At 41.0% G+C, this 26,930-nt stretch overlaps 1 protein-coding gene across 3 annotated transcripts in view; it reads left to right on the top strand.

Annotated features, from left to right (window-relative positions):
• The window catches only part of RGL1 (ral guanine nucleotide dissociation stimulator like 1), a 244,339-nt gene that overhangs the window by 107,224 nt on the left and 110,185 nt on the right, over positions 1 to 26,930 (top strand). The window contains exons 1-2 of one of the 3 annotated variants that reach the window (XM_012736028.2): positions 20,502 to 21,792; positions 22,746 to 22,856. The exons of 1 other annotated variant lie outside the window; for it this stretch is intronic. In XM_012736028.2, the coding sequence (XP_012591482.1) occupies positions 21,766 to 21,792; positions 22,746 to 22,856 (138 nt within the window). In that variant the 5' untranslated portion in view covers positions 20,502 to 21,765. Of the gene's footprint in view, positions 1 to 20,501; positions 21,793 to 22,745; positions 22,857 to 26,930 lie in introns of those variants that run through there. One more of the 3 variants, XM_012736000.2, reaches the window with a different exon arrangement.

Below are 26,930 nucleotides of genomic sequence, written 5' to 3'. Positions count from 1 at the left end.
TTTTTTTTTTGCACATTAGTGCTTTTTTTCTTTCAAACTGAAGAACTCCCTTTAGCATTTCCTGTAAGATAGATCTGGTGATGATGGATTCTCAGCTTTTGTTTGTGTGGGAAAGACTTCATTTCCCCTTCATATTTGAAGGATAACTTTGCTGGATACAATATTCTTGGGTGACAATTTTTTTTTTCTTTCAGCATTTTGAGCATGTTATTCCACTCCCTCCTGCCTATGTAGTTTCTGTTGAAAAGTCTTTTGCCAGATGAATCGGATCTCTTTTGTATGTTATTTGCTTCTTTTCTCTTGCTGCTTTTAGGATTTTCTCTTCATTTTTGACTGTTGAGAATTTTATTATTATGTGCTTTGGGGTAGTCTTATTTTGGTCAAATCTGCTTGGTGTTCTCTGACCTTCCTACACTTGGGTATTTATCTTCCTCAAATTTTGGAAAGTTTTCTGTTATGATTTCTTTGAATAAGCTTTTCTACCCCTTACTTTTGTTCAACTCCCTCTTGAACATCAATTATTCCTAAATTTGGTCTTTTGAGGTAACTTTCTGTATCTTGTAGGTGATCTTTGTAGCTTTTCATTCTTCTTTCTTTTTTCTCCTCTGACTGTGTATTTTCAAATAGCTTGTCTTCAGGATCATTGATTCTTTCCTCTCCTTGATCCATTCTGCTGTTTGAGAGCCTCCAGTGAATTTTTTAGTTCAGCAAATGTATTTCTTAGTTCCAAGATTTCTGTTTGATTTTTTTATTATTATTTCTATCTCTTTTTAAAATTTATCAGGTAAATTTCTGAATTGCTTTTCTGTATTATCTTGGAGATCATTGAATTTCCTTAAAACTACTAATTTGAATTCTTTGTCAGCAAGCTCACACATTGCCATCTCATTAGGGTCATTTACTGGTTCCTTGCTTTGTCCATTTGGGGAGATAATGGTTTCCTGTTTTCTGTTGTTTTTTTGTGAATGTACATCTCTGTCTTTGCATTGAATGATTAGTTATTTATTCCAGTCTTCTCTGTCTGGCTTATTTTGGGTTTTATTGGATATATTTGCTTAGAAGTTCTTTATCACTAGGTCACTGCCTCCTTTTCTGCTCTAGGTGGTGCCTTAAGTCTAGGTTTGCCTTGGCTGTAGTAAATGATTGAGTGCTGTCCTTTCTAAAGGTAGAGTCCCCAAAGGGAATATCTTGGCACTGTGAGAAGGCTAGGTAGGGGCTCATGCCCAGGTGACCTGTGAGATGAACCTCCTACAGCACTCTGATTTGGTATCTCCTTTGTCCAAGTTACAGAGCAGATTTTCCGGGACTGGAGGTGGTAGTCCTGCCTTTCCCCTTTGTCTCTGCTTGTCCTTAGGGATATTTCTTCCTTCAGGCACTTGAAATGCTTTTTGTGAGTTAAGACAGGGCATCTCTCCTGCCAGGGAACCTAAGATTTTGGGGAAGCTGGTTGTCCACCTTGATCTTAATTTTTCCAGTATAGAAACTGTGAATTGGGGAAATTTTTCCCATCCTTTGTGCCAGGCAGACTGGAGGGAGGGGTGTCACAGATGTGGAAATCTGATTCTCTGACCATCTGCTTCAAGTTTTTTCATTTCTCTGTGGCCCCAGGAACTGTTGGAACTGTCTCATCTTCATTTTTGAGTTCTGGATATTTCTGGTGATAATCTTGGCATTGTGTATTTGTTTTTGGCTTTTGGGTCCAGTGCGGAGTAAAACCAGTTTGCTTCTACACCACCATTTTGGACTCATTTATAATCATTTACTTTAAAAAAATTTATAAACAATAGAAGTTTATTTGGCTTACGGTTCTGGAAGCTAGCAAATCAAAGATCAAGGGGACACATCTGGTTAAGGCCTTCTTGCTGCATTATCCCGTGGCAGAAGGCAGAAGGGCAAGTGAGCACACGGGACAGACAGAGGATGGGGCTGAACTTTATCCTTTTATTGGGAACTCACTCCTGCGATATCAGTTACAATTCTTGATGGACTCTTACTCATTTTGTGAAATTGAGCCAAGTCTCTCTTTCCCTTTTTCCCTCTCTCCCTTTTGCCCTCTTTCCCTCTTCCCTAGCCAGTTTGCTCTGCTAAGTAATCAGACATGAATCTTATTCCCAAGATGTTTATATTCTTAGGGAGATAAGACATTTAAAATAGGAAGAAGGCAATAAAATCCATAAAGGAAGCAGATAATGAGCCACAGGAATTCAGGGCAGGGAGATGTAATTTCCAGTTGGAGTGGAGAGGGGATTATGGATTGCCATATTTTTTAGCTTAATATTTATTACAAATGCCTAAGTTACATGGAGATGGATTGGGGAAAAGACCTATCCAGGCTGTGGGGTTGGCAGGGATAAATAAGTGAGGTCTGTAATTGTGGGGCATGAACAACGAACAATGATGAGATTATTCTGACTGGAGTGAAGAGTATACAAGCTTAGTAAGAAAGAAGTTTCATTGTATGGTGGGGCTCTAGTCTGCAGGGCTTTGAATGTTCACTGTTATAGCTAAGATATGGTCATAAATGACCTGGTTCATTGCAAATAAACAAGGCAAACTGGGAGAGGCTAGATCTGCCCTATGGCATGGGGCAGGAACTGCAAGGAAGTCTAGGCTGACATACAAGGCATTAGAAGGGGCATGCAGAAGAATATGGCAACAGACGACAAGCAGTCACTCAGGCAAGTAGAGTTGGTATTGAGAGATGGCCGATGCGTCTCAAGGAGGGGACGTGCTCACACTGAGAAATGTAGAAACAGGTGGCAGTTAGAAATGTAATCAGGAGTAAGGGACTAAGAAAGTCTGTCAGCAGTTAGCAGGCTCCAGCCGCTACGCTCAGGTTTATGGGCAGACTTCCAAGCTCTGAAAGAGCAGAATGGAAAGCAAGGAGCTGGGCCCCAGCCCCAGAGGGACCAGGCAGATTTCCAAGCCAGGAGTCAGGCCTGGAACAGGGGGCCTGGCTAGCAGTAAGAATAGTTTGATGCTCCATTCCAGAGCGCTGAGCCAAAGTCTTTTCATTCCTTCTGCTTAAGGTTATGACTGATCTCAGACATTGGGTGTACAGGTGGGGCAAAGAGGTCCAGCTGTGGAGGGGAGGATGCAGATGCTGGAGAAACAGGGTCCACTGCTGGCTAAAGACTTTGGAGTTAATTTGGTAGGCAGAAGGGGGACAAAGGAAAAATTGAAACGGGTAAGTATCTTAATTGGAGCTGTATTTCAGGAAGATTAGTTTGATCCTAGTGTGTAAAACAAACTAGAGTGAGTGCTTGCTTGCCTATAACAAATTTCAGCCATTCCCCTTCCTAAATACTTCTTCAATGTGGTCACTTCTCTTCATGCCTCCTTGTAACACTGTGGGATAGATAAACTATATTATTAAAGTTAATAAAAAATAATTCAAATATTAACTTCATCTGTTTCTTTTTACTCCTTTAATGCGGTTTCTAGAAAAGTTAAAATTACATAAGCGGCTCACATCATATTTCGAAGGGGCAGTGCCACTCTAATCTTTTCTCCATATTGCAGTCAGATCTTTTTTAAAATTCAAGGCTTCTCAGATAGCTACACTGCACGGAATCTTCCAATGGTCTCCACTGCCCCAGGATAAAGTCCAAATTCCTTAACATGACTCTCGAGCTCTTCGTAATCTGCCCCTTAGCTCATTTCTCAACACCCCCTGCCCCTTGCATTCATCCTTCAGGTATATCAACCGTTTTCAGTGCTAGTCATGAAATCACTTTGGTGCTTGTGCCTGTATTCATGTCATTCTTTTACCCAAACTGAACATTTCTCTCTCTTCTCATCTGCTAACTTTTGTTTCTCATTAAGCTCTCAGCTTTAGACATCTCTGACTCCTTGACTGTGGATTAGGTGCCTCTCCTTGATGCAAGGGGCCCCATGCTGTGCCTCCTCCATTATAGAATTTCTCACATTATTTGTAGGGTCCTATTGACTTGTCTCTCTCATTCTCTATGTAGACTGTAAGTTCTTTGAAAGCAGGAACTTTGTGTTGAACGCTGCAACATGCCTAGCAGCCAGCAGGCACCTGGAGCATGAGAGCTGCCCGCATGATTGTGTGAGCCAATGAATGCGGCGGCTGTTCTAGGCAGCACTGGTAGTGAAAAGGATACAAGACTCATGAAGGAGCTACTAAGGACATAATTCTTGAATGCTGGCAACTGTGTGAATGTACCTCTAATTACAGTTGATATCCCTTGTTGAACATGCTTAGGACCAGAATGGTTTCAGATCGCAGAATTTTTTGGATTTTGGAATGTTCGCTGGTTAAGCATCCCTCATCCAAAAATCTGAAATCTGAAAGCTCTAATGAGCATTTCCTTCAAGCCTCACTTTGGCACCCAAAAAGGTTCAGATTTTGCAGCAATTTGGAGTTTGGATTTTCAGATTAGGGATGCTCAACCTGTGCTAATGGGCATGAAGAACTAATGTACTTCATAAGACGCTATAGTCCTCAATGATATAAATAATAGGAAAGATGCAAATAAATGTTCTAAGAAAAAACCCATTCTTTTGAGAGTACTGTAATATTTGGAGTCAAAAGATGTGGGTTTGAGACCTGGGTCCAGCATTTATGTTGTCTGTAATCTTGACATTTCAGTTTCTGGGGTCATAAGATGGAGACAGTAATACTTCTACTTTGGGGCGGGGGTCATTGTGAGGATTAAAGGAATATATGTAGAAGCAGCTTGTAAACTGCAAAATGATAGAAAACATTAGTGATTATAATACAAAAATATTAATACCTTCAAGTAGGTGATAATCATGCTGTAGTGACTAAATTTTATGTAATCCTGACCTACCCAAGCAATGTGCATCTCAAACAAAGCACTCTAGCACAGAGGACTATGGACTGTCTATACTGGGTGAAGTGACATATGTCCATCAGTGTGACTCATAGAATGCTCTGGTGAGAGAGTGAGCAAGAGGTGCAACGGTGTGTGTACTCAGGCGGTGTGGAGGGGCTAGGCGGCCTCCCTCCTGCTGCCTGGTTTCTGATCACCTCACACTTGAACTCTCACTGGCTCCCACCGTTCCCTCTGCTTGGGTTGCTCTCTTCTTGGCTCTTGCCCTCCTCCCCCAAACTCCTTCCCTATCACCTTGAAACCTACTCATGTACTTCAAGTCTCCTTCAGGATGTCTTAATGGGTATGATTTCTCCTTCCTTGGATGGCTCACAGCATTTAGTACTTCTAAAGTTCTCTTTCTTCCTCCCTCAAAAGAGGTCCCAATATCAGGTCTTTGGTCTCATTCTCTGGTCAGGGAGAGCACTAAGCCTGAGGTGAGAATTGAGAGAGGCCCTTCCATCCAGCCTGTATTCCTGTCCCCAGGCATGTGCCAGATTCTTGCCTTGGGTGTGCTAGGACGACTGTTCTACGTGGAATGAACTGTAACACTAGTGTTCTGATTTGGAATTTAGAGTCAGGATGGTTTCATAGCAGCTGCTTATAGTTTGGATGTTTGTCCACTCCAACCTCATTTTAAAATTTGGTCCTGTAAGTGGGGCCTGATGGGAAGTCTGGGTCATGAGGGCAGACCCCTCATGAATGGCTTGGTGCTTTCCTTGAGGTAGTGTGTGAGTTCTCACTCTATTAGTTCCCATGACAGAGGTTATTAAAAAGAGCCTGAAACCTCACCACGCTCTTGCTTCCTCTCTCACCTGGTGATCTCTGCACAAGCCACCTCCCTTTCCCCTTCCACCATGAGTGGAAGCAGCCAGAGGCCCTCACCAGATGCAGATGCTGGTGCCAAGCTTCTCGTACAGTCTGCAGAATAGTGTGCACAATGAACCTCTTTTATTTATACATTACCCAGTCTCACATATTCCTTTATAGCAACACAAAACAGTCTAAAACAGAAACCCAGAACCACCCCCTTCCCTCTTGCCTGCTTACTCTGCTCATTCCCTTATTGGCCTCCTTATTAGTCAGGGTTCCGTAGAGACGCAGAAACGATAGGTATATATACGGATATATAAGCGAGAAATTGGCCCACATGATCACAGAGGCCGAGAAGTCACACAATCTGCCGTCTGCAAGCCGGAGACTCAGGAGAGCTGATGGTGTAAGTCAGTCTGAGTCCGGAAGGCCTGAGAATCAGGGAGCCAGTGATGTGAATCCCAGGCCGAGCACAGGAGAGGATGAGAGGAGATGCCCCAGCTCACCAGTGAGGCAGGAAAAAGAGGAGCAAATTCCTTCTTCCTCTGCCTTATGTCCTATTCAGGCCCTTGGCAATTGCATGAAGTCCCCTCTGAGGAGGGCCATCTCCTCTGCTGAGTTCACCGGCTATGCTGAGCTCGCAGATTCAAATGCTGATCTCTTCCCTGTGCTGACCCCCTCCCAGACACACCCAGAGACAATGCTTCATCTAGGTGCTTGTTGACACCTAAAAGTAACCCTCATACCTCCCTTATTCTAGGCCAGTATGGATAATGCAGCACTTTGCACAAAGTATGTGTTCTGTTGAAGTCATTAAAATAGTTATTATTTACCCGGCCCTCGACAGAGTATTATTTGGGGGATTATGGGATTATGTGAAGAAGTAAAACAAAAACATACCTCATATTTCTGAGGGACGTACATCCAGTTAGTGTGTTATACTATTAAGACAAATTAGTCCTCAAGAGGAGACAATATAGCACTGTTTCTTTTTGGGGAAAACGTACAGATCAGCCCGTTTGGCATGTCTGTGAACTCGGGGGGCTGTGTTCAGGGTTCTTTTTGATCTGTGATCCTTCCAACTCCCGGTCCTCTCCTCCAGTCCATTTTCTCTGTCTGGACTGCACTCTCCTCCTCCCATTCTCCTTCCTCTGCTACTTCTGATTAACTCCACTCACCCTCAGATCTCGCCTTAGGGAGCATTTTCTCTGGGGAGGCCTTCCTGAGTCTAAAGGCTTGTGCACTTCCCAGCGCGACTTTCGTGTCAGCATTTCTCACACCGTACTGCAAGCACTTCGTCTCTCCCTCTAATCCGTGAGCACCACGAGGCAGGTACCACGTCTGTCTTGTGGAACATTAGTTCTGCAATGCCTAGCACAGGGCCTGATATATAGTGGACACAGAATAAATACTCATCACATAATAATAAATAGATAAAGGCCAGAACGATTTCACAATCTGAATATTTCAGAGTAAGTCTTGGAATATTATAATCTAGCCTTTGGCTAAGTGACTCTTTTACATCTACTGATTTCTGTTCTCTTTAACAGTCCTATGAATTGGGATATAGGTGTGGCTGCTTGTCACAGAGACCCAGCTTTACACTACTTTAAACAAGAAGTAATTCTGTTTCTCTCCCACAGCACAGCCCGGAAACAGGCAGTCGTGGGCTAGTATGGCAGCCATGCTCTGCGGGACGATAGCCAGAACCAGGCCTTTTCTGTCTCACTGCCCCACCATCCTAGGATGATGCCCTTGTTCCCAAGGCTCCCTGCCACAAATCCTAGGAGGCCCACTTTTGTCCTGGAATCCATGGAACCTATATTCAAAGTCACTGTAATTTCGCTTAGGTACTTGAACTGGTACTAGGACCATCTGGATACTGTAGCGCAGCTGGAGTCTGGTGTGGATTTAGAGAACTAATTAAACTAATTAAGAATTAAGAATTTCTGACTGCTTTTCCAATCCATACCTTACTCCCAAGCCTTCTCAGGTTGGGTATGTGTGCCAAGAATGCCAGCTGGTTCTCATGCTAAGGTCGTACAGCCTCCAAGCAGGGTGGTATGGTTTCCCGAAGCACGGGACACATGAACTTAACAGGAGGGCATCCTAGCAAGTAATAAGAGAGAAATGTCTTTGGACAGTGTTAAATACATTACCTATTTGGCTGCAAGAAAAAGTATATTAGTTGTTTGGCTATAAGGTTGCCACAAAATTTGCCACTGCATCATTATTTTTTTACAGTGCCTTTCTGTTGTGTTATTCTGGAGAGAATTCATTAGGTTTTATGACTAAGGTTTGAAATAAAGGCCAGCCTACTCTCTCAGTTCTTCCTTCCCACGACATATCCACACACAGTGCAGACGCACACAGATGTGCAGATGTACATATACACGTTATCCCTGGAGGAAAGGAGAGAGGAGAGAGGAAAAGGGGAGAAAAACCAGGGTAGGAACAGGAGCTGTGCAGCTTTCTAGTGTAGCAGCTATTCACTCATCCAGAAGAAGCTGAATAAATCAAGGTAACTACTCCTCCCCTTCCCCTACCCCAAACTAAACATTTCCATTCTGTAGACCTCACTTTGTGTCTCAGACAAAACAGGATTAGTGTGGGTCACTATGAGTTGATTCTGCCAATTTAACAGGAAAATAACGAGAACCAAAGATTTGTCTAAATTAGTTCCTGGCAAAGGCAATATTTGAGATATTTTCTGATTTTTAAAAAGACATTATCTAGTTGATACAATCCACAATCAACTCTCTAAAGTGGTAAAATTCACTTTTCTTTGTGTTTTTGTGTGTCTCTGTGAGAGTAGTTATCATACTTGTAGAATTTTGGTTAATTTTTATTAAAATTATATTTCCATTATATATGTTTTTCTTTTCTTTCCACCTTCTCAAAAGTTTTCCTTTAAGGCAGAAAGTTTCCATTCTTGGTTTCATCCAAAAGACAAATATTTCTGGGAAAACACGGCATTTAAGCTATTCAGCAATTCTAGTGTTATGTAACTGACCACACTAAGAGTTTCAATTAACTTTGGTTACATTTTATTGAAGAATGTCATAGAATACAATAAATGGTGATAATTTTCAAAACTTTCAAATGTTTTTAAACAGAAAAGGCCCTCTTAAAATATATGCAGCATCTTGTGATAATGGTAGAAAGTAAATCTCTCATCTGAAGTGTTCTCAAGTCCACTGACTGTATTCCAAGACTGATGTTTGGGTGTGTGACCTTAAGGCATTAGTTTTCATAACTCAAACTCTCCTTGATCTTTTTTCCCTCTCGCTCTTCTCTCTAGTTATTTTTGTTTAATCTTCTTCGATGGTGGGTGCATCTCGAGATTCTATTTAGACTGTGCTCCTCTTCCACTAAAGGAAGAATCACGTGAATTCATTGTTTCAAACAACTTCTCATGTATGTACTAACGTAAAACTCACCTTCTTCATTTCTAGTCTTTATCCTTCCTTTCCATTACTGTTCAATATCTCTATTTTCTTTCTCCCTAAAACCCAGCTGATAATATTTTTTCTCAAAGCAGAAGCCCTTCCCAGTTTCTATTTATTATTTATTTATTTATTTAGAGACAGAGTCTCACTGTTGCGTAGGCTAGAGTTCAATGGCTCACTGCAACCTCAAACTCCTGGGCTTAAGCGATCCTTCTGCCTCAGCCTCCCGAGTAGCTGGGAATACAGGTACATGCTGCCATGCCTGGCTAATTTTTTCTATTTTTGGTAGAGAAAGGGTCTTGCTCTTGCCCAGGCTGGTCTTGAACCTCAAGCCATCCTTCCACCTTGGCCTCCCAAAATGCTGGGATTACAGGCATGAGCCACTGTGCTTTCTCTTTATTTTCATGTCCCCATCACAATTCCTGTGTCCTAATTTTAAACCCTTGCAATTTTTTGTTTTGTTTTATTTTGTTTTTGCTTTCTTCTTTCATTTACTTGCAGCATGCTGCCTAGTATAAAGTTGCAACATATTTTTTTCCCAAATATCACTCAGATTCATTTCTTTATTTCAAAGCCCTTATATTGTCTTACTCAGTCTAGGTGTTAATATTTGTTGTAGCCTCCTCTCTGTGCTTTCTCTACTCTAAGCTAACCTATGGACAAGTATTAGAATCATCTTGTTCACAAACAAGGATGCCCTTTTTCTCTGCTTTTATTCATCATAGTACTGGAAGGCCTAATCAGAGCAATCAGGCAAGAGAAAGAAATAAAAGGCATCTAAATTGGAAAAGAGGAAGTCAAATTGTTTCTCTTTGCAGACAACATGATTTTATATATAGAAAAACCAGAAGACTCCACCAACAAACTCTTAGAACTGATAAACGAATTCCATAAAGTTACAGAACACACAGTCAACAGACAGAAATCAATAGCATTTCTCTATATCAATAATGAGCTAGATAAAAAAAGAAAGCAATTCCATTTACAATAGCTACAAAATAAAATAAAATACCTAGGAATAAATTTAACTACGAAAGTGAAAGACCTCTGCAATGAAAACTATAAAACACTGATGGAGGAAATTAATAAGAGGACACAAAAAAATGGAAAGACATCTCATTCTCATGGATTGGAAGAAATAATTGTTAAAATGACCATACCCAAAGCAGTCTATGGATTGACTGTAATCACTATCGAAATACCAATGACATTCACAGAAATAGAAAAAAAAATCTTAAAATTTGTATGGAACCACAAAAGACCCCCAACAGCCAAAAAGAACAAATCTGGAGGCATCCAACTACCTGATTCAAAATATGCTATAATATAGGAATAGCATTTTTTGGGCGTGGGGCAGATGGGAGGGGGGAGGAAGGGATGGGTATATACATACATAATGAGTGGGATGCCCACAGTCTGGGGGATGGACACGCTTGAAGCTCTGACTCCGTGGGGGAAAGGGGAGAAAGGGCGATATACGTAACCTAAACATTTGTACCCCCATGATATGCTGAAATAAAAAAATAAAAAAGAAAAATGTACAATACATACAAATGTATTGTATCACTATACAAAGCCATAGTAATCAAAAAAGCATGATATTGGTATAAAAACAGACACAGAACAATGGAACAGAATAGGAACACAGAAGTAAATCCATGTACTTACAGCCATTTGTTTTTTGACAAAAGCACCAAGAACACGTATTGGGGAAAGGACACCTTTTTTCAATAAATGGTCCTAGGAAAACTGGATATCCATATGCAGAAAAGTGTAGATAGACACCTATCTCTCATCATACAGAAAAATCAACTCAAAATGGAGTAAAGACTTAAATGTAAGACCCAAAACTATAATACTACCAGAAAAAAACACAGGGGAAATGATTCAGGACATTGTTCTAGGCAGAGATTTTATGGCTAAGCCTTAAAAAGCACAGACAACAACAACAAAAATAGAAAAATGGGACTATATTTAACTAAAAAGCTTCTATACAGCAAACAATCAACTGAATGAAGAGACAATCTATAGGATGAAAGAAAATATCTGCAAACTATCCAACAAAGAACTATCCAGAAGGAATTCTAACTCAACTGTATAAAAACAAATATTCCCATTGAAAAGTGGGCAAAGGATCTGAACAGCCATTTCCCAAAAGAAGACACACAAGTGGCCAAGAGATACATGAGGAGATACTCAACATCACTAATCATCAGGGAAATACAAATGAAAACTGTAATGCGATCACATCTTGCCCCAGTTAGAATGGCTATTATAAAAAATACAAAAATAACAAATGCTGATGAAGATGCAAAGAAAAAAGGAACTCCTACACTGTTGGTGGGAATGTAAATTAGTACAGTCATTATGGAAAATAGTACGTAAGTTTCTCAAAAAAGTAAAAATAGAACTACCACACAGTCCAGTAATCTCACTACTGGGTATTTATCCAAAGGAAAGGAAATCAGCATATCAAAGGGATACCTGCACCAGCATGTCTATTGCAGCACTGTTCACAATAGCCAAGACATGGAATGGATCTAAGTGTCTGTCAGTGGATAAATGGATAAAGAAAATGTGGTATGTCTGCACAATTGAATACTATCCAGCCATAGAAAGAGTGAAATTCTGTCATTTGCAGCAACATGGACGGAATGGGAGGTCCTTATGTTAAGTGAAATAAGCCAGGCACAGAAAGACAAATATCACATGTTCTCACTCACATGTAGGAGCTAAAAAAAGTTGATCACATGGAGGTAGAAAGTAGAATGATGGTTAGCAGCGGCTGGGAAGGGTTGTAGGGGGAATGAAGAGAGCTTGGTTAATAAGTACAAACATACAGTTAAATAGAAGGAATCAGTTCTGGTGTTCAGTAGCATAGTAGAGTGACTACAGTTAACAATAACTTATTGTATATTTCAAAATAGCTAGGAGAGATGATTTGATATGTTCCCAACAGAAATGATGAAATTTTTAAATGATGGACATCCTAATTACCCTGATTTGACCATTATGCCTTTTATACATGTATAAAAATACCACATGTACCTCATAAAAATGTAAAATTATTATATATCAGTAAAAAGAATCATTTTGTTCACATCATTTTATCATTTCAGTTATTTTGTAAGAAAAATTAAAACATCTTCATCATTAGCTGCTTTAGCCACACCTCATTTACCTGATCTACTTCTCCAACCAAATGTCTCTTTCCATCTCTTGTGAATGTACCATCTGGAAGACCCCTCTTTTTTCCTCCCAAAACATGTTTCTTCTTTTCTTCAAAGGTAGTGGTTAACAAAGCCTTAATAAAAGCTGTAATTATCTGGAAGCCATTTAAAAGTGAGCACCACCTGACTAATTTTCTGTGTCTCTCAGAGCCACCTTGCGCAGTCTGTCTGCTGTCTTAATCTGTACTTGCTGATCTGTGGCTTTGTAAAATCATTTTTCAGTCATTTCCTTTGTGTCTTTCCTCAGATTTTAGAGTATAAACAACTTTAAGGTACAGATAATATCTAAGATTTATATATATTATTCAGCTATAATTATTAAGCACTTAACTGAACTTATAGCATGGCATCCATCTAGCCATCTATTAATATCTAATCAAGTTATTTATTGAACATCTATTATGTACTAGGCACTGTGTGAGGGCCTAGAATATAATGGTGAGAAAAAAGTGACATTCCCTCTGCTTTCATAGAGTTTACGGGCTAAGGGGAGAAACAGACATTCATAAATAATTATACAATTAAGTGTGAAATTAAAACTGATAGAGCTACAAAGACAGGAGGTTCTCTTGTGGTGCCATGTGCCGTGAGAGAATCTAATACAGGTATTTAACCCAGGTGAGAGAGGAGAAAAGGGAAGGATGTTCTGAACAAGGAGAACCACATGTGCAAAGCTCTGTGAAAGGAGGGAGCCAGATATGTTCAAGACACTGAAAGAAGACTGGGGTGGCTGGAGCCTATATAGCATAGGCAGGAAAAAAATATATATACACATGTAGAATATATATGTAAAAATATATATGTAGAATATATATATATATATATATATATATATATATATATATATATATATGAAGTTCTAGTTTATATATATATGTAAAAAGTTTTAGTTTATCTGGGTTTTTGGTACCATTTCAATGCCATTATTATGGAAAAAGGAAGTTCCTTTAGTCCTTAAAAAATGATATGATTTGTCTAACTGCCCAGTAACACCTTCTCAAATCTTGGTCAAAGGCTCCATGGCATCAGGTCGCCCATGTCCCACTCTGCAGATGTCTCACTGTGTCTCCCACAACCTGGCATTAGGTCTGAGCTGCTTGGTGTGTGTTTTGATCTTTTCAACCCTGTGAACACATTTCTGGCTGGCTGTCCTTTTTTCTTTTACAGAAATCTATAATTAGAGGAGGTAATAATGCTCATTAGCCCAAGTTACAAATAGTATTCCAGTACCAACTTCCTCCTCAGGAGAGCGTCATCAACAATTAAGGATAACTACAAACAACTGGTAAACCATTAGTTGAAAAATGTTCACCATCATGGCCAGTGGAGCCCTCTGCCTTTGGCCTGCCATCTGCTGGGTGCTGTTTGTTTACATTTCTTCTGTTTTCCCTTTCTATCCCCTAGGGCAGCCACTTCTCTAGTTGCAGTAGATCTATCTAAAATTGGCTTGTAATCGGCTTGCCTAAATGTAAGAACCTAATAACAGAGCGGCGAGAATTTTCAACTTATACCTTACAGTATTTCCGTGAGAATTAATAAAATCAGTTTGGTCCCTCGGAAAATGGAAGCAACTGTCTACTGCTTAAGCAGTGTTCAGAGGACTGCTCAGATTTAACCAGGCATGACTGGCTCTTTACCCTTTGCAAAGCAAGGTTGAAAGGTCAAGCAAAAAGTAGGTGAATGGGGCAAACCCAGTTATCACAGCTAGAAACAACCATAGCAGGATGCCCAGCTGATAGAGGCAAGCTGAACACAGAAAGTTAATTGGTGAGTAACACAGCTCGCAAGCCTAAAGAGTAGGGAGCAGACTTTCGTGGCGATGTTGAAAGGATTAAGTAGCGTGCATTTTGACAAGACTTTCATATTGTTGGAGGAGGGAATCAAGAAGTAACAGATTTATTTACTTATGTCCTCCTCCGAAAGTTTTTTATGGATCTACAGCTAGCTGAAGATACAGTTTATGAATAAAATATTGCAAAATGGCTATTGTCAATTTCACTCGCTACCAGTGAGTGGGAATGGTTTTTCAAAATAGTCTGTTTAGGTAATGGCCACAGGCAGGTAGAGGCAAGTTATACTCAGTAGTACCAAGGTGGGAAATGGCAATCCTGCCCTCTCACTTACTTACCTTTCTTCACCTAGTTGTCATTATTGTCCTCTTAGGACAGGTTTGTTTTGTTTTGTTTTGTTTTTTGAGACAGAGTCTCACTCTGTTGCCCGGGCTAGAGTGCCGTGGCATCAGCCTAGCTCACAGTAACCTCCAACTCCTGGGCTCAAACAATCCTTCTGCCTCAGCCTTCCAAGTAGCTGGGACTACAGGCATGTGCCACCATGCCCGGCTAATTTTTTCTATATATATTTTTAGTTGGCCAATTAATTTCTTTTTTTTTGAGACAGAGTCTCGCTTTGTTGCCCAGGCTAGAGTGAGTGCCGTGGCGTCAGCCTAGCTCACAGCAACCTCAAACTCCTGTGCTCAAGTGATCCTCCTGCCTCAGCCTCCCAAGTAGCTGAGACTACAGGCATGCGCCACCATGCCTGGCTAATTTTTTCTCTATATATTAGTTGGCCAATTAATTTCTATTTATAGTAGAGACAAGGTCTCACTCTTGCTGAGGCTGGTTTCGAGCAATCCTGACCTCGAGCAATCCACCCGCCTCAGCCTCCCACAGTGCTAAGATTACAGGTGTGAGCCACCGCGCCCAGCCTCTCTTAGGACTGTTTTCCTCTGAACTTCTGACTGAGCATAGAACATCATAGTCCAGCATTGAGTTTGAGGATGACAAAACTGAGATCTTCCCATTTCTTTACTGTCTCATGCTGATATTGCCATCTTCAAGACAAGTTTTTTTTTTAAACAACTTTGTCATTGTATGATTGATGTATAAAATGCTATACGTATTTATTGTATACAATGTAGTGAGTTTGGGGATAGGTATATACCCATGAATCCCTCGCTACCATCAAAGCCATAGACATATCCAGCACCCCTCAAACTTCCTCCTTCCCCCTGTAATATTATCATATTACTATTATTTGCATGTGTGTATGTGTGTGTGTTAAGAATACTTAACATAAGATCTACCCTCTTAGAAAATTTTAAGTATACAACACAGTATTGGTAGCTATTAGGCTCTGTGCTATATACCTGTAGTAGAGCTCCAGAATTTATTCACCTTGTATAACTGAAACTTTGTACCCTTCGACTATCACCTCCACACTCCCCTCATCACCTCACCCTGGGAATCACCATCCTACTCTCTGCTTCAATGAGTTCGACTATTTTAGATTCTATATGTAAGATCGTACCGTGTCTGTCTTTCTATGTCTGGCTCATTTCACTTAGCATAATGTCTTTCAGGTCCATCCATGTAGTCACAAATGGCAGGATTTCCTTCTTCTTTTTCTTTTTAAGGCTGAATAATATTCCATTGTATGTATATTCCACATTTTCTTTATACATCCATTCGTTAATGGACATTTAGGTTGTTTTCATATCTCGGCTACTGTGAATAATGCTGCAGTGAACATGGGGGAACTGGGATTGCTGGATCATATGGTAGTTCTATTTTTAATTTTTTGAGGAACCGCCATACTGTTTTCCATAGTGGCTGTACCAATTTACATTCCCAACAAAAGTGTACCAGGGTTCTCTTTTCTCCTCATCCTTGCCAACACTTGTTTTCTTTCTTTCTTTCTTTCTTTTTTAATATTAGCCATCCCAACAGGTATCAGGTGATATCTCATTGTAGTTTTGACTTGTATTTCCCTAATGATTAGTGATGTTGAGTATCTTATGTAGTGGCTATTTGTATGTCTTCTTTGGAAAAATGTCTATTCATGTCCTTTGCCCATTTTTCAATCAGGTTGGTTAGTTTGCAGTTGAGTTGTATGAGTTCTTTATATATTTTGGATATTAACGCCTCATCATATATATGGTTTGTAAGACAAGTTTTTATTAAGTGCTTATTTCCAAGTACAATGTCCATTATACTTGCACTGTCCTTATTTTTCTGTCATGCAATAACCTATGACCCAGGCAAAAGTAAAAAGAACATGTAGATTACAAACCAGAAGGAGTAAACAAATACAGAATTACATTAAAGGAAAATGGTGTGGGAGTAGGGAGAGAAGGAGATACATTTTTAGTCAGTGCCTCTTATGTTCCAAGCACTGTGCTTTATATAGTGTATCTCATTTAACTCTGTGTAAGCATGAAAAGAGACAAATCGGGAAAATAAGGATGTGAGACGTGAGGGTCAGACTCTTGATTGCCAACTTGTCTAGAGCTGGGATTTAATCTCAGATGCTAAATGTCCTATCATTAGCCAGGCATGTGAGCATTACTCCATGTCACCTGACATATATGAGTACATTCGGTCATAATTTTTATATCTTTTACTTCTCTTTTGCAGCTAGAGAGGTAGAATAAAATCTAAGAAAATATGGTTTCATAGAGACCAACGAATAAGTGAATGAATGAATGAATGAATGAATGGAGGATATAAACTATATATTTCCATTTCTATAAAGATTTTCTTAAAAATCTACATACCAGCTGTTTGCATTTGCTCTTTATTTATTGGCTATGGTAAAACTGTAAAGCAAGAAAGTTTTTTTTCCTCCCAGTTTAGTGTTCTAGGACCTTTCTATTGTTACTGTCGGTGCCCACCAATATGGCAACACAAAGTTATTCCTTAGTGACATCCTAATGCTTTAAATATCGATCTTTTCTGATTTCCCTTTCCCCCTCTTAACAAATTTTTATGTGTTAAATATGTACTGTGTTGACAGTACATTATGTTAACTGTAAGCACAATGTTGTACAGATCTCTAGAACTTATTCATCTTGCATAATGGAAACTCTATGCACGCTAAACAGCAACTCTCCACTTCCCCCTCCCTCCAGCCCCAGGCAACTACCATTCTACTTTCTGCTTCTAAGAGTTTGACTATTTTAGATACTTCATGTAAGTGGGATCATACAGCGTTTGTCCTTCTGTGAGTGGCTTATTTCACTTAGCATAATGTCTCCAAGTTTTAATTGATATTGTCACATAAGACAGGATTTTCTTCTTTTTTAAGACTGGATAATACTCCATTGTATGAATATACCACATTTTCTTGATCCATTCCTCCACTGATGGACATTTAGGTTGTTTCATTCTACTGTGAGTAATGCTGCAGTGAACATGGGAGCACAGGTATCTCTTCAGGATCTTGATTTAAATTCTTTTGGATAAATACTCCTCAAAATTGGGATTGCTGGATCATATGGCAGTTCTAGTTTTAATTTTTTGAGGAATCTCCATAATTTTTTTCCATAGTAGCTATACCATTTTACATTTCCACCAACTCTCTACAAGAGTTCCAATTTCTCTCCATTCTTACCAACACTTGATATTTTAATAATGGCCATCTTAAGAGGTGTGAGGTAATATCTCACTGTGGTTTTGATATGCATTTCTGTAATGATCAGTGATGTCGAGCACCTGTTCTTATAGCCATGGGCCATATGTATGTCTTCCTATAGCCATTGGCCATTTGTATGTCTTCTTTGAAAAAATGTCTGTTCATGTCTTTTGCCCATTTTTAAATTGGGTTATTTTTTTGCTATTGAGTTGTAGAATTTCCTTATATATTAGGGGCATTAAATCTTTATTAGATATGTGATTTGCAAATATTTTCTCCTATTCATAGGTTGATTTTTTACTGTGCTGTTTCCTTTGTAGTCCTACTTGTCTATTTTTGATTTTGTTGTCTGTGGTTTTGGTGTCGTATCCAAGAAATCATTGCCAAGACCAATGTCTTGAAGCTTTTACCCTATATTTTTGTTTCAGTCCATTTTGTTGCTATTAAGGAATATGTGAGACTAATTTATACTGAAAAGAGATTTGTCTCATGGTTCTGCAGACTGTACAAGAAGCACAGCTCTGGCTTCTGCATCTGGTGAGAGTCTCAGGCTGCTTCCACTCATGGTGGAAGTGAAGGGGAGCAGGCATGTACAGAGATCACATGGCATGAGAGGAAGCAAGAGAGAGAGTGGAGAGATGCTAGGTTCTTTTTAGCAACCAGCTCTTATGGGAGCCAATAGAGTAAGAACTTGCTCATGGCACCAAGCCATTCATGAGGGATCTGCCCCCATGACCCAAACACTTCCATTGATCCAAATGCTCCACCTCCAAAACTGGGTATTAGATTTCAATGTGAGATTTGGAGGGGTCAAACAAACCAAACCACAGCAATTTTGTTGTAGGAGTTTTACAGTTTCATGTTTACATTTGAGTCTCAATCCATTTTGGATTGATTTTTGTGTATGGTATAAAATAAAGGTCCAGTTTCATTCTTTTGCAAGTGGGTACACAGTATTCCCAGCACCATTTATTGAAGAGACTATCCTTTCCCCATTGTGTACTGTTGGCACCCTTGTAGAAGATCAATTGACCTTAAGTGCTTGGGTTTGTTTCTGGCTCTCCGTTCTATTCCATTGGTCTATATTTGGCTTTATGCTAGTATCATATTGTTTTCATTCCTGTAGCTTTGTAATATGTTTTGAAATCAGAATGTGTGAGACCTCCAGCTTTGTTCTTCTTTTTCAAGATTGCTTTGGCTATTCAGGGTCCCTTGTAGTTCTATATGAATTTTAGGATTTTTTTTTCTATTTCTGTAAAAAATGCAATTGAGATTTTGATAGGGAATATTGAATCTGTAGATAGTTTTGGGTAGCATGGACATTTAACATACTAAGTCTTTCCATCTATAAACACAGGATGTCTTTCTATTTATTTGTATCAACAACAACAACAAAAAAACCCTGTAGAACTAATAAACACATTCAGTGAATTGCAGAATACAAAATCAATGTGTTTCTATACACTAATAGCAATCTGAAAAATTAAAAAAGCAATCCCATTTACAATAGCATCAAAAAGAATAAAATACTTAGGAATGAACTTAACTGAAGACATGAAAGTCTTGTACACTGAAAACTACAAAACATTGCTGATCTCCTTTTGCCCAAACTCTACCAATTCTTTCAGGACTCTGCTAGGTCATGGGCAGGCTAATCTGGTAAATAAATGCAAACTGAGTTATAAATGGCTTATTGGTTTATCCCTCCCGCATACTGACCAGGAATATTTTAACCTAAAGATTACAGGTAATAAGATAATACAGACTAAACTGTCTGCAGGTGAAATATTTTTAAATAAATATGAAAAATGTGTAACCTGCAACACTGGATTGTTCTATCTAGTATAAAGCCAGCATTTTTTGCAGAACAACATTTGTACAAAATTGCATACACTATCAGGTATAAATACAAATAGTTATTCTTGGCAAACTTCTCTGACATTTTAAAAGTAATTCAATGAGAAAACGTCATTTCAGGTTTTCCCACATTGAATACATAACACAACTTTTCAGTGAGTCTGAGTAAATACAATTTGGGAGGAAGTGCAGTAAGGAGGGAAAGGAACTTTTTTGCTCCCTTACCATGTGCTAGATGATCTGCATCATACATTATTTCATTTAATCCCTTTTTAAACTCTTTCAGGTAGATGTTTGTCCCATTTTACAGATGAGGAAATTAAGACTCAGGAAAGTAATGTTCAAGTTCACTCTTACTATAAGCCTGAATTTGGAGCTGGATCCACTTACTTCAAAGCCATTTCTTTTCCCTTTGCACACTAGGTGGCCAGCCGGGGAATTGGTGGTCTTGAGAGGAGTGTGAGCAGATCTGAAACCGGAGTGGGGCCTTGTGAGTGAGTTAGCCAAGCTATCCTATCCAGGAAGGCTTCCTGAGAGGGGCGAGGTTGAAGAAACTGCCTAATATCCCTGAAGTGGAAAATCTTCAGTCATCCACAAGTTTATAGCCAAAAATTAGGTTAAGTAGTGGTGAAATTAATCCTATGGGTTGCTGAAGTCAGTTGCATCTTGTGGTCTTCAAGATCACGGAATAATAATAGGTCCTCCACGTATGGGCCTGGGGTCCTGAGGACGGCTTAACAAGCAGGGAGTAGGGCCTCCGCATGATTTTCCTCTGGCTCCTAGGAACACTCTGTTCTGGTCATCACAGAAGGATCTATTCTATATGCTTTTTTTTAAATTATAGAGACAAGCACTTCAGCTTGATAAAAAGAGCATTTTCCTCTCTGTACAGTCACTGAGCCCTGTAGGTTCTGGGTGTATGAAGGTAACTCGGCTGAGTGACTTGAGAACATCTTCACATCTTTTGTTTCTCTTTGATGCACACCCTTGCTGTCTATTCTGTTCTCCTGGGAACATCAGTACACACTTGATTTTTAAATTTTCAGCTTGGGATATATCTACTGTTAATCCAAGTCCAGCCTATATGCCTTACCATGACAATTAGTGGGAGACTTTTTTTTTTTAATTTAAAGGTGATGAAATTCATTTAGGGCTGACTAGTATGAAAGGCATAATCCCTAAAGCTTTTGTAATTGGCATGGGATTCCGGCAGGTGCTAAGTCTGATTGCATTATCATCTGAATCTCTTGCTGTTGATTTATTAAAACTCGATCTAAGAAATGTTATAATCTTTTGCCCTATAGCAGGTCTTTCCGTTATGATAAAACTCCTGCAGTCGTCTTATGAAGAGCTTTCCCTGCAGTCCCACTGTGTCCCTACAGTACAGAAACCCGTGGTGGCTCGGTACAAAGACTCCCAGCACCTCCGGGCCCTGTCAGTCCCTGCAAACCCGTCCACGCCGTGGCCCCTCCCCACCCATAATTGAGCCTTATCATCTGCGCGGTACAAAGAGGTCCAGAGCGTTTTCCTGTTGGTAGCGTGCTGATCCAGGACGGGGTTCAACCCTGGGCATGGCTTTTGGAATATCCGGGTATCCTCTCACCCTGTCCTTTGTCCTAAGGAAAAACTCCCCGGCTTCTAGTATTGTTGCTCTCCTCGGGGTCGCTCTGATTTAATTATTCTAAATTCAAAACTGACACTACAGAACTTTTTCTGACTTTCCCCTTCCTTCGTTCCTTTGAGCGAAGGGAGGAGAGGACGCACACACTCGCGCCCCCCATCCCACACTCGGCTCTGTCTGGGCACCTGGCGACCGTCGGGAGAACGCGGCACTCGTGGCCGCGCTGTGTCCAGGCCCCTCGCGCTGGAGGAGCGCCTGCAAGCGCACTGCATCCGAGCGGCCGGGACGGAGCGTGCGCTCGCGAGCACAAACAGGAAAGCCTGACATCACGGAGCGGCGCGGGGAGGAGTCTGCTCCCGCCCGCTCCGCTCCCCGCTCCCTTTGTGGCCGAGTCGCGGCGGCGGGGACAGCGCGGCGCGTGTGCGCGGCCGCTCGGGACCGGGGCGCGCGGGGCCGGGCCGGGCGACGCTGGGGCCGCGGAGCAGGGCGCACCATGCCGCGTTCGCGTCCCGGAGGGAAGGCTGAGAATGAAATTGCTTTGGCAAGCTAAAATGGTAACGCGCGCTCCCTGCCTTCTCCGGTGGGGAATCTTCTCCCGCTTTCTCTGGGCGTGTTTCGGACTCCCGCGGCGTGGACGGAGCAATCCGACCCCGCACCCGCGAGCTCGAGCCTCTCACTCTGCTTTGTGTCCCCTCTGTGCCTGTCTTCTCGCTCTGAACGGTGCCTACTTTCTCTGCGGTGCCCCTGTGTCTGGGACAGACGCCTGTCAGGGCAGAACTTTGAAGGAACAAGAACCGTGAGCCCGGGCGGACCGCGCAGCGCCTCTGCGTCCCCGCGGCTCTGCGACCCCACGCTAAGGCTTAGCTGGGGTCGTGGAAAGCCAGGGGTTGCTGCACGCATTGCAGTTGGAGCTGCGTGATGATGTGTTGCTTTTTCTGCACTTGCCAGATTATTTTACGGAAATAAAAACTTTCCACCCCCGCTAACTTTTTGGGCTCCAAAACAGTAAGTGGAGAGAAAGACCAAGCAAACCACTTTACTTCCAAGGCAGTGAGGACTCTTGGCATTTTAAACACTTGTTTGTGTCTGAGTTTAAAATCCAGTTTGCTCAAATGACCGAGCCATTTAGAAAAGTACACACTTTTTCTACAAACGAGTTATGTTTCTTTTTTACTTAAAGGGCACAAGTTAATCAGGTCTAAACCATAGTTTCCTTATGGGGGGGGACTTTAAAAACTATTTAAGATATGTGAGCAAGTCTAGGAAAAATAACTAAATGGAAAAGTCCGGGGATCCTGATACCACAGGAAGGGGCTACCGGCCAAGAAAATCTCAGCATTCCCCTATCGCAGTGTGGCTTGTGTTGCTCCGATTGTGATATTTATTTTGAACAGCCCATCTCGTGCCCCGAATGCTGTTGTAAGCAGCAAAGCAGCTGGGATAGATTGTGGTTAGCGGAGAGGAAAAAAAATACTCTTTTTCTTTCTCTTTATCCCATCCTTGGCAGAGCTCGATTCAGGACTGGGGTGAAGAGGTAGAGGAAGGAGCTGTTTACCATGTCACCCTCAAAAGAGTCCAGATTCAACAGGCTGCCAATAAAGGAGCAAGATGGCTAGGGGTGAGTAAAGCTGGAGAGACTGTGAACTTTGGAATTTCAGCGTCTGTTGTTCTGTGAATATCATTATTATTTAGCAGAGACAGGCTTTTTTTTTTTTTTTCTTCCTCCCTCTTTTGGCCTTAAAAAGGAAAATGCTAATGACCAAGTGTTTGCACTAGCTGTACAGGTCTGTTTTTGTATTTAATGTTTTCCAAAGGATCTTCCCTAGGTTTGTTAATAATTCAGAACCTCTTAGGAACATCTTGAGGTATTTGGCAAATAGATTGGGGGTGGAGTGGCAGAAAACGACACACAGAGCAACAGGGCCAGAGAGCAACTCTGTTAGACAAGAGCCATAAAGCAGCTGTGCCCCGATGGCACACTCTTCCCTTCCTACCCTCCTCCCCCTGATGCTGACAGCCTCTGCACTGCTCTTGTACCCCCTGGGGGACCCAGAATGCTCAGAGGACAGACCATTCCAAATCTGCTTCCTTTGAGGGGTGGCAGGTTTCCCGTTGCGATCTCCTTTCTGTGGCCTGGAAGGAGGCATGCTCAGTGCCCACGACAGTGTGTGTAGAAGCGTGTAGACTGGTGGGCCTTTGGAAAAACACTTGTTTCTGTTAACAAGACTCTTTTTCACTGAGATTCTAAGATATCAGGTAGGGTCATACGAGTTCTTAGTTATTGCCTAGTGGAGATCCTTCAACACATCCCAAATAAAGGAAATGTGAGAAGTGGAAAGCTTGGTGATGGGATCACTACTTGGGCAAACATCAGCATGTGGAAGAACAAAGGAATTCTTGGTCTGGAGATAGAAGGGACTCTCAGAGCCAGTGGTGAGAGGTGACACAAAAAAGCCTTGAGAAAGAAAAAAGTGGTAGGCTGAATAGAGGGGACGAAGCGTGGTTTCCCTGGCCTTGTTTTAGCCACACTCAGGCACTCACAGGTGATGAGCTTCAGAGATGAAGATTATGCACTTGCATTCCATCTTTCCTGGCATTGAGTCTCCGAATATTTTGATTAGCATTCAAAGGTGAAGTGTGAAAGAGGGCAGGAAACAAAGCTGCCCAAGGCCTCATGTTAAGACTAGAGGCAGTGTGTGACTTGTAACTCCTGGAGTTGAAGGCACGATGGCCAGCAGCAGTCACATCCTCTGCCGTGGGTCTGCTGACACAGGCATTCATTCACTGCTTTGGGCTTCCACAGCTACTTCAGCTCAGACCTTTTCTGCTACTGTACTTTGGGCCAGAGTACTGCCCATTAGTGCCATGAATGGGTGACATCTGCAGGTGTGGAACCTGTCTAGTGAGGGTGAGAGGTCTTCACTTACCAAGAGCTTCTTTACTCAGAATATGATTTGGAAATTAATTATGTGCATCACCAACAGACCCAATAGGGAAAACAGAACTAGAGTTCTGACAAGTCATCACTGTGTTGTTGGTGGTTGTGTACATGTATTTTATTTGGATGTGGTGTGGGTATAGTTTGGTTATGTCTGGCTATTTCAGAAAGATTCACAGGTCTGAACCAGGTGCCTTCAAAAGTGTTACCATTTTTGGTGTCAAGTTGGTCCTCTTTCTAATGAGACTGATGTCGCGTGGGTGATGGTTTTAGTTTTTAGCTAAAATACAGCAGCAGTGAATGAATAAGTCACGGGAAATGGAGGGGTTCACTCTCTAGGCCCCCAAATACATAAACTGTCCTTCATTTAGATATTCACATTTATTTAGTAATTCCCTTTGACTGTTTTGTTCACTGGATTCCACTTCTTCTCTTCTCTCCCTCTCTCCCAGTGTTCCCAAATGTATGTGGAGTTCAGAGTTGGTTCATCATGGACTTAACTGTAGATCTGAAATATTGAGAAGGAGGATAATGTAAAAGATTGGCTCTAATTGATGGAGGAATCTCTCTCCCTCTCTCATTTCAACAAAGTGTGACTTACTGCTACCACCCTATTCAAGAACCAGTTCTTAGGAACTCTGCAGATCTAATCCCACTTGTTTTCTTCTCTTAGGTGTCCTGTTGGGAAGCTCTGTTTTTGTCCTTGAAAATCCAGACTTAATTAAATGCAACTCAGATGAGCCATAGCAATTATAGAACCTTTGTCTTGAGAACCAAGTGGCTGCCCCATGTTTGTTTTCCTACATTCTGGTAACCCTTTAAAAATTCTCCAAAGTACCTAGCACTCTGGGAGGCCAAGGCTGAAAGATCGCTTGAGGTCGGGATTTTAAGACCAGCCTCAGCAAGAGTGAGACTCATCTTTACTAAAAATACAAAGAAATTAGCCAGGTAACTAAAAACAGAAAAAATTAGCCGGGCATGGTGACACACTCCTCAGGAGGCTGAGGCAGAAGGATCACATGAGCCCAGGAGTGTGAGGTTGCTGTGAGCTAGGCTGACACCATGGCACTCTAGCCTGGGCAACAGAGTGAGACTCTGTCTCAAAAAAAAAAAAGAAAAAAAAATTCTTCTAAGTAACCAGTTTTAGAGTAAAGTTGTGGTTGATAGGAGGTGAGGAAATTATTGAAGTATGACAACCTTCTTGAGGAAGGTGGAAGGATGATTATCTCTCTCTCTTTTTTTTTTTTTCACATGAGAAAACTAATGCCAAGAGAGAGGTTAAATTGCTTGCCAGGGTCACACGGCTAGGAAGGGGTGCATGCCAGATTTGAACCCAGATGGTTAGCTCCTTGCTGTCAAGAGCTTCCTGGGACCTTAAGGCTGTAGCAGAAGAGAACATTGACTCAAAAGAGTGAGGATGCTTATGGTGTGCTTTTTTTTGTCTGTATGTTGCAACTGGTGAAGGACTTGAAAGACGTGGCTTTCTTGTCTTCTTTATGTTTTGAATGATAACCGGAGCTACAAATTGAGATATTTGTTGCAAAGGTGTGTATCTTACTGATGAACTCTGCATTTCGGATGTGTAAAACAAGGTGCAGCGAAGACGTGTGTGAGGTCATGTAGCACAAGAGGGTGGGCATAGCCTTCTTATACGTCTTTATTGCTTTTTCAAAAAGCCTAAATACCTAAAAGCACAATTTTTATATTTAATAGTACATAGATCTCAAAACATAATTACCATTCAATTTTGGGAAGGATAACGAAATAATTATACTTCTAAAGATGCAAAGTATCATGCAGTCCAAAACATTTAAGTCATTCTTTTGTATTTTGTTTGTTAAATTTTCTGTTCAATTGGTCTTTTGAAGTCAAACCCTCTGTCTTTGGTTGTAAAATATACAACCAAGTGTGGCCCAGGCTTGGTTTACTTATACACGCAGCTGTAGCTTTGCCCATTGACAGCGAGGTTATGCTGGTGACTTCGAAAACCAAATATTATTGAAATGCTGACCCATTTTCCCTTTATAATAGCATCTTAGGCTGGGATAATTTTACCTACCTACAGCTATCAAAGAAAAATGGCTGCAATTATGTCATAAAATCATCAAATCTCAGTATTCGAAGAGACACTAAAAAGTAATTTCACCTAAGCATTTGCTTAGCTTGTAGAATGCCCAGTGATTTATGGAAGAGCAAATGGTCAAAACTTGTTATTTTTCTTTGGTCCCAGTATTGTTAGATGTTGACAGTGATATGTAGAAACAAATTAAGAAAATAACAGTATTTTCTAAAGGCAGTAAATGTACCATTTTAGGAAGAATACTCAAAAAGACAGATGAATTCAACTGCTAGAGAAGGGGGTTTGGGGTTAAGACCTCATGCTGTTATCTCCAGAATATGATAGCCTCAGGGTCCAGAAAATATGTCAAGCTAAGGTCAGTTCAGAGTGAGGATAATTGTTTCACAAGCAGGTTGTTAGTGCTAGATCACCTCTGCAACATTTGTGGGTAGTGGAATGGCCAATGGCCAAGTCGCGTGGCTTTTCTCAGTTCTACGCTTCTGTGGTCATGCAGTCCTTGTGGTGGGGCCCCAGTGCCTCCCTCCCCTGTGTCTAATTTTTATCACACTGTTTCCCACGTAGGCTCTTAATAAACGTTTGTTGGGCTGAGTTGAAATACTTCATAGCTGGGAGAGACTGGTAGAGTGAAATAGGACAGGAGAAAGCAGAATATATTTAGAGATAAAGGGAACTGG

This window comes from Microcebus murinus, chromosome 23, assembly GCF_040939455.1.
Source record: "Microcebus murinus isolate Inina chromosome 23, M.murinus_Inina_mat1.0, whole genome shotgun sequence".
In the NCBI taxonomy this organism is placed as follows: domain Eukaryota; kingdom Metazoa; phylum Chordata; class Mammalia; order Primates; family Cheirogaleidae; genus Microcebus; species Microcebus murinus.
The sequence above is the reverse complement of the archived record's forward strand: the minus strand, read 5'-3'. Positions and strand labels throughout refer to the sequence as shown.